The sequence below is a fragment of the Beta vulgaris genome, chromosome 5 (assembly GCF_026745355.1).
Source record: "Beta vulgaris subsp. vulgaris cultivar EL10 chromosome 5, EL10.2, whole genome shotgun sequence".
NCBI lineage: Eukaryota > Viridiplantae > Streptophyta > Magnoliopsida > Caryophyllales > Amaranthaceae > Beta > Beta vulgaris.
Window position 1 is genome coordinate 45,446,145 of NC_079206.1, and position 8,745 is coordinate 45,454,889.

At 31.4% G+C, this 8,745-nt stretch overlaps 1 protein-coding gene across 1 annotated transcript; it reads right to left on the reverse strand.

The window, feature by feature from the left end:
• Positions 1 to 3,533: 3,533 nt before the first annotated feature.
• Positions 3,534 to 4,614, reverse strand: LOC104893537 (uncharacterized). The gene is made up of 2 exons (XM_010679652.1): positions 4,498 to 4,614; positions 3,534 to 4,376 (listed from the first exon to the last, which is right to left on the reverse strand). The coding sequence occupies exons 1-2, from the start codon at positions 4,612 to 4,614 to the stop codon at positions 3,534 to 3,536; spliced, it is 960 nt and encodes a 319-aa protein (XP_010677954.1).
• Positions 4,615 to 8,745: the final 4,131 nt, after the last annotated feature.

Below are 8,745 nucleotides of genomic sequence, written 5' to 3' on the forward strand. Positions count from 1 at the left end.
TGCTTGTTTCCATTACTCGGTGTGTTTCATCCATTATAAGTAACAATATTTTCAAAGTTGTGGTAGTATTTGTTTGAGTGTGTATGTGTTTCTGTGTATGTGTGTGTGTAAATGTATATTGAGTATGAGTTTTATAATAAATGTACATGCATGTTGACATTTGTCATAATCTATACTAATATATTAAAGGCGTGCGTAAATCAGGAACGGTGTCACGTGGCGCTCTCCCTAGGGAGTTTTAGATCATGTAATCTATGTACAATAAAAAAAATTAGAAATTGCATAGTATAGGTTTTGATCCCGTGACCTCAAGTTCATGTACTAAAGTTTTAACCACTAGACCAAGCAGTATTTAGTGTTATCATATCAAAGTACAATATTAATAAATGAAAATTTTCTTACCCGGGGAATAGCCCGGGCCTAATAACCAGTTTTTACTTTAAATTCATGTGTGTACGAACACGTGTTGTTTAAATATTCATGTTGATATGATTTCTCATGCTGAGTGTTTACGTGGACTGTATATTTGAAATTTACGTGTCAGAACATTTATTTCCTAAAATAAGAAGTAACGTGTTGTTAAATAATTTAATTTTTTTAGAACAATTATAATATTGTACTTTTTTTAAAAAAACATTTTTTATTATATTTACATCAATAAATTATGATTTATATTTGATTTTCTATGTACTTATGATAGTTGATATGATAAAAAAAATGTAGTAAAATTTGAAAGCATTGCATTTAAATATTTAAGGGTTCAACAAATAATATGAAATGCAATTAGACAAATACATTACATTATATTTTACAATATGTTGTATAGTGTCTATATTATTTTATCTTACAACGGATATTAAAAAGTAATTTACACTATAAACATATATAATATTCAAACGGTGGCATATGTAATTTCCTTTGTTTTTCCAATGTAGTTCTCTGTTATCTCCAAGCATGTATGTAGTCAATTCTATGCTGAAATATTTGTCCTTTAACTTTTCAACAGTTTGTTTAATAAATGTCCGTCATTCCTATAAGAATAAATGTAATTAATATTTATTATTGATATACTTATATTATGTAATATGAAATTATTATTAAGGTACCTGCGTCGACAATAAAGATATTTCATTTGTTTTTTTGTCTAAGACAAACTCTGCATGATGACCAAAGAGTGTCACATGTGTCCTACCGCTGGAGTCTTCAACATCAACATGTAGGATTCATCTGCAGTGAGTGAAATAGAACAGATAAGTAATGGGAAACAATTTTAAGAAATAATGGAAAACAGTGTACAAAATTACCGAGGTTCGACTGTTGTAGCATGTGGAGTGGATGAAATAGAACAGGAAAATTCCTCTCCGATGTTAGCATTACATTTTTTATTACATACGTTACAAGAATCATATATTAGACTATGCTTATTGATATTTTGTAATTTTCCTTTATACGCACATTCTTTCCAGCCTAACATTGACAAAATTAAATCAAATAATAAATTACTACGAAAAATAAACTACAACAAAGAACATAAAAAATAAATTTATATTTAAATTACAATATAACCTGTTCTTCTGGCAGTAAACTGATTAAAACATCTGAGTGTCCATTTTGCTCTGTGCTTTTTCAGTACTCTGATTAGCAATCGATGTTTTTAGTTCGTAAATTTTTCAATGTTTTCGACAACCCTACACAAAATTATTGTAAAATTAGATAATGTTGGTAATAATTATTTACGGCACTCTTTTATTTAACTTACCAGTTATGTAATGCAAATGTTGTTGGTGAATCAGTGTTTATTTTGATGTGAAAGAGGTGAGTTGTTCCATTTTCGTCCTATAAAAACATATTAGTAGACTTATAGTTGTTTTAACAACAAAAAAATATTATAAAAATAGCGAAAAAAATAATAATAACATAATGATAACACTAATATTATCATAATTAAAAGTAAATGTCATACTTATATTTTAATATAATTTAAATTGGATACCATCGAAATTTTTTGCTACAACACGTGTAACTTGAATAATAGGAAGTGAATTAATTATTTCATCAATTTGTTCAACTTCATGTGTAGCAAGGGTGTTCCAGACTGACAATGTTATTGGTGTTAACCTGTCATTATATAAAATGCAAATATATTGTTATTAAAATGACTTATTTTATAATGATTAATATTGTTGAAATTATGAACTTACGATGTGTCTGTCAATTGAATATCAGTATATCATAAGTTCTTCCAGTTGTTTGAGAAGTCACTGTTCTTATTTGATGTACATGGATAGAAACACCAACAATATATGCAGATACAATTGATGAGATTGGCCAACATACCGTAAAATTGTTAAAGTTATAAGTAACGAATATTAGTTTCAATAAAATTAATAATTAATGACTAACCAATTCTATCACTTTTTCCAATATAATTGTTTACCCCATCAAGTGATACCAGTAGGACGGTTCACTTATTTGATTATGTATGGATGATTGAGTTTCGGTTACTCTTGTTGTTGATTTGATGGTCATCTGATATTGTTGCTCATTTATGAGATAGTCAGGCATTCGACTGACAAATGGATTTGTTATATCATTTTCTTTTCCTTCATGAAGTGTGTCTCTGAAGAGATCAATATCTTGTTCAAATATTGTTGCTCTCATTTATACACCCTAAATATAAGATTAACATTTGTAGTGTTATGGAAAATAATTTTGGTACTGAACATGATTTGCACACAAAATAATATAATGTAAATGTACCTCGTATTCAAATATAAGATTTTGCATCTTCACAGTTCCTGAACGAGAAGTCTTTCGAGGTTGTTTTCGGAGAACGACAATATATATTTTTGTTTTCTTGCAATGAAAAGAAAAATATATATTTATATCGTGTAAGCATATTATTCGAAAAAATTTAAATATAAAAACATGAATTGTAGTGCAGCCAATGTTACAGAAATATTTATAGTATTATTGAATTTAACTAAGTTTAATGTATAGGTATAGGAGACTATTTTTAAAATTTAATATGGTAAACAAGTGAAAAAGCTTTATAAATATAAAACTATATTTATTGTTAAAAATACTTACCTCTAGTAGGACACTAACACTTTAAATAATTCCAGCCTGTTGTAAAACTTCATAACATACAATATTTTGTGTTTCTGTGTCGCAACTTTGTATGTCGTTTATTGGGTTTAATAACAGCTCGAATGTCATGGTTGTTTCTTGCACGGGATAAAGCAACATGAAGTTGGCCATGGGAGAAAACTGACTGCGGTAGATATATACCAACTTTGTCCAGAGTTTGACCTTGAGCCTTATTTATTATCATAGCAAAACTCTGTCGGATGGGAAATTGTTTTCTCCTGAAATGAAATGGATATTTATCCACGACAGATGGTTGTAATAGATTACGTGGTATGAAAACACGTTCACCTTTGTGATGTCCCACAATAATTTCAGGTCAATAACATTAGGCGAGAAAGCTTTATAGACCAGCCTGATACCGTTGCAAAATCCCGATATTGGATCTAGATTACGCAGAAGTATGATAGGACTGTTTTTTTCAAAACTAAATGATGGGTTGGAAAGCCATTTGGTAGAAGACTGATTAGGAAATCAATTGGATAATCATCTGTCGGATTACCTATCGCTTCATCAAAACTTCTGTATTCGTATTCTTCTCCTGGCTGCCTGTGAACTAAATTTGAATTAATAATTTCAGCGTCTTCATTTGTTGGTGTTAAAATAACTTTTGTTGCCGTAGATAATGTACGTGTGTTCATAGTATTAATATCTGGATATATCGCATCAATTAGTTGATCAACAGAGAGAGTTTCATTGTGATAAAATATCATAAATGATTTCGGCATTGATATATATCTTCTGTTTTCATAAGGTGGAACTCCTTCACCCAATCGTAGAAGGAATTCACGGAAAGCAGGATCATGAAGTGGCCTCATATTTTGCTTTAAATGAATCTTCTCAAGTATTGTCCATAATGGGGACATGACAAAGCTTGCGTTGATGGCTTCTTGTAAAGTACTTTTAGGTATAACCGGTAATACTTGCCTGAAATCACCTCCGAACACAATAACCTTTCCACCACATAACAAGTCGTTCGAACATATATCTCTTAATGTTCTTTCAAGGTATTCTATAGTTTGCTGTTTTGCCATAGATGCTTCATCCCAAATAATTAATCTTGGAATTTGGGGGTTCTTATTTTCATCAATATCTAAAGGAATTTTAAATCGAGAATTAGCTGTTCTACTACCTGCAATATTTGATGTTGTTATTCCAGATGTAGCAACAGCTAAAGCAATTATTCCTTGTACTCTTAAATTTGCAAGTAATGTAGAGTATAAGAATGTCTTTCCAATCCCACCAGGACCATCAACAAAGAAAGCTCCGGGTTTTATTGTGAATAACTCTATCATATATTGTAGCATATGCAATTTTTTGCTCATAGTTAAGCAAACCAACGGCACTTACCTCTTCAGCAGAGATTGGGATTCGAAGCTCTTCTTCAATTTCTTTCATCTTTTTTTCTTCATAGCTTTCTTCAACTTCCAGTCCTCCGAAGTCAAAATTATCAAAGATTTTCCCCATTGATTCAATGAGGTAAGAAATATTTTTAAGTGTCATTTGTCGTACTTTTCGTGCGTTTTCGGGAAAGAGTAACTGCAGTCTTCTGATAATGCGGAATAGAATTTATCCCATAATGATCTCGGACTTCTCGATTGACAATATATAAATAAAGTGGCAAATAATCTGCGTAGAACAAATGGTGTTTTGAAATGTGTAGCTTCTTCCATACATTTTTCTATGGAATCATCAGCTTCAAGAAGTCCGTGTCGATATGCTGGTTCACGAAATGTTGAACATTTGGTTGTATTCACAGTAAGCAAATCTTCAAATGATTGAGGCCCTCTAATGCGAGTGAGTAAGAGGCGCAAATAGTATCGCTCTCCTTCGACCGGACTCACATGAATTAATCGTCCTATGGCAAATCCTCTTTGACGAGGACTCCAAAATCGCTCATTGTTCTTCGAATTCCAAACATAATGCTCCGGGAATTGTTCATATAGTAAAAGTCGAGAATTTCGATTTGTTCGATTTCTTTCAAAGAAAGCAGTCAACATGGTTCGTCTTCTACTATTATTCTCAGCTATGTCTTCCAGATGTTCTTCAGATCTGTATGTCACGGTTTGCATATTTGAAAGATGTACTTGTAGTGCAACGGAATCTGAAAATCCGCCAAGAAGCTTCCGGAGGTAATGTCCATCTTGAAGATTGATATGCACTTATCTCATCAGCACGATTTGTATTATTTACGTTGGTAACAGCAAACAATACACAATCATGCCCTTTACAAATATATTTATATAAATACTTAACAGCCTTGATTGTCGAACAAATTTCCACATTTATATGGCAATCATATTTGGCTAACAAAAAGGGATTATAAGGGATTACCCATTGATTATCCAATAGTGCTCCACGTATTCGAGCTTGTCTGCCATCATCACAATGCCGATAAATGGGAAAGGAATTGCGACCATTAGTTGTCATCTCCGCAAAGTTACGAGGATACTTATTTTTGCAATTGTCATCTCTCATACAAACATTTTCCGGATTATCTTTGCCACAAGGACCATGCATCATATGTTTCAAAACAGCTTCATCAATATGCGGATTCATTGATCTATCAGGAATTTCAGCGCATACATAAGCATCATATTGATCCGGACTTCGAATTTTACTTTTTGAATCCAATATGACAAGAAAATGAGCATGTGGTAATCCTCGTTTTTGAAATTCAACTACATATACAAATGCTACAACGTTGCCAAACAATTTTCCAGTCAACAATATCTTTTTTGAAACTTTGTCAATTTCGCTTTGAAGACTCGGGATATAAGATCTGGTCTATTTTGTACTTCTTCACGGGGGAACAATTCTCTTTTAATTTCTAGCCAATGAGGATTGCACGTCATGGTAATAAAGAAATCTGATTTTCCATAATGTCTCACTAAAGCCATTGCATCAAGATATCTACGACGCATGTCCAGTGGACCACCTATAAAAGATGGAGGGAGAATAAAAGGACGTCCAATATTGGACCCTTCGGTTTCTCCGAGATTTAAACTATCAATTATTCCTTTATAGAGTTCAGCACGAATAGTATCTTGATTTCACCTTATAAAATCAAGTCGGGTCATTTCAATTTTGATGTACATGTCAACAACAAATTGTTGAAATAGTCGTCCACAACGAAGCAAAATTGATGTTGGTCCGATTCGGATTTGGAATTGATAGCAATAATATTCTCTACAAGAAACATTTCTATTTGATGAAGAAGATTGAGCAATTGCATTAATTTAAAGAATGTTTTAGCAGTCGAATGATAACAATTTTTTTTAATAATAAGAATATAATTAAAATAATTTTTAGCGGACAAACCTTGTTCCTTAACTTCAACTAAATCATCAATAGTTTGGACTAAGACTTAATTGATAGGAAATGTTGAACATCTCTGTCGACGTTGACGAGCACTGGAACTTCGATATATATTTCGATGCCATCAAGTATCTCCATAAGGGAATATAACAGGGTATTGTAGAGGATCGTAGCATCCATAATAGTGACATACACGTTGACTTGCACCTGAATATGGTTGTACGATAATGTCATGAGTCAATGGTTGAGACGAACCACCATCTTCAACCGAAATAGCGGCAACTTGAGATGCAACTGGGGCGTTATGAGTACGCTGACCGTGGTTGGGATCTGAATGAATCACTACACGACTAGTGTCATTAATATGCTGGTCTTTTAATGACCGAAAAAACTTTGCATACGGATTTGACTCCATTACTTGCATCAAATTGGAAATAACACTTGGCAGCAATTTAGAAGAACTTTGGACCCGATGTTCCATTTCCATCTCGGTATCGAAAAAATATAATTGCAGATATCGTGGAGCTTGTTCATTCGGAAGTAGGTCGTTAATAAAATGGTACACTTGCCCTTGAACTTTAAAAGTGTATATTCCATGATCTCTTCGTGCAAGTTCTTTGTCTTTTTTACTCCGAAAGATGTAAATGAAACTAGGTTGCTATATAACATTATATATTGTCTGAAGTTTTTTGAATCATCATCTGTTGATAAAATTAATCTATAAAGATCGAGCTGTATTAAATTACTTGTTAGACGAATATCTCCCTCATTGCAGCAGAATTTGGTAGATTTGCCTTCGAGAAGTTTAGCACCACAATGTTGACATGTGGACGGAATTGGAAGAATATAAGGTTCATGTGGTACTTTTTTAGTACCTTGTATAAGACGAAAATAATTCAATATGATAATATTTAACACAATATGATATAGTGTGTGTTTTGGAAATATATTTGGTTGATAAAAATTACAACCTGAAGTATTATTACGAACTTTAGATGAAGTTGTTTTCCCACACGAGGTTTATGCTTCGTTTTCTTTGTAACTCATACCTAATGCTTTTAAACATATAATCATAATACGCGATACAAAATAAAAGCACATATAATATTTAGAAAGTCACTATCAAATTATCAAAGTTGAAAGTAAAATAAATAATACAATACATGCATTAAATCTACTCTATACAAATAACATACCTACAGAATCACTGATTGGATTATCCTTCGTTGGTAATAGATTTACATTCAATATCTGCAATTTCATATATTTTGTCGATTAGATAGTTCTATTGTTATTGTTATTGTTATTTAGGTTTTGCCACTAATTATTTATCTAAGTAATTAGTGCATTTAATGTTAACCATATAGTTAAAATTAAATTTTTTAAATTGTTGTATAATATAGGGAGCTGTAGTATACTATGATGAAAAAAATCTACTTTATTTTTTCATGTTGAAATTAACATATTTATAGATTAATATGTAAAATACAAAATGACAAATTTAATGTATGTTCTGTAATAAAATTTATTATTGCATAATTATTAATTCAATAATATGAATTTAGTTATTTAAATTGAGAAATCATTTTTGATATTTATATTTTATCCTTTCATTATGCTTTTAAGTAATTAGTACGTTAAATGGTACCCATGTATTTAGAATACCTACAATATTTATTTTTTGTTATATAATCACTAGTGGAAAAATAAGGAAGGATTGCGGTCAAAACAGCCCTAAGGGTTCGTTTTTTGCCAGCAACCCTTTCCGTAGCAGCTCTTCAATGTAAAAGAAGGGTTGCGGTTTTTTACCGCAGCCCTTCACAATGAAAGGCTGCAGTTTAGGCTCAAAACCGCAGCCCTTCCATAACTGCAACCCTTTTAACATAGAAGGGCTACGGTTTTAGCCCAAAACCGCAGCCGTTTTGGACCCCAAAAAAATAAAAAATAAATTCTTTTTTTTTTTTTGCATTTTTATGTCAAACTGACAGAAAATCAATTCCAAACTGATAAAATCATAACAAAATCACAAACTGACATTTATATATAAACAATATTTCCATCAAAAACATTAATTAATAAACTATATTTTTATTCATAATTTTGATGAACTTGGTACAACAAATAAAGAAAAAACTAAAATCTAAAAACTTATATAAAAAATTTAATTCAATTCCCAATCGAAGAATCAGACTTCATTATCAAAATCCAACAAACAACTTAATTATACCATATAGAGGCCATAAGCGGAGAGTTTTGCACTTGACAAGAATCAATTGCAAT

Coding starts and splice junctions, on each gene's coding strand:
- LOC104893537 (XM_010679652.1), bottom strand. CDS start 4,614: ATGGGGAAAATCTTTGATAATTTTGACTTCGGAGGACTGGAAGTTGAA. Junction 4,377..4,497: donor TCCCAATCTCTGCTGAAGAG/GTAAGTGCCGTT, acceptor GGGATTGGAAAG/ACATTCTTATACTCTACATT.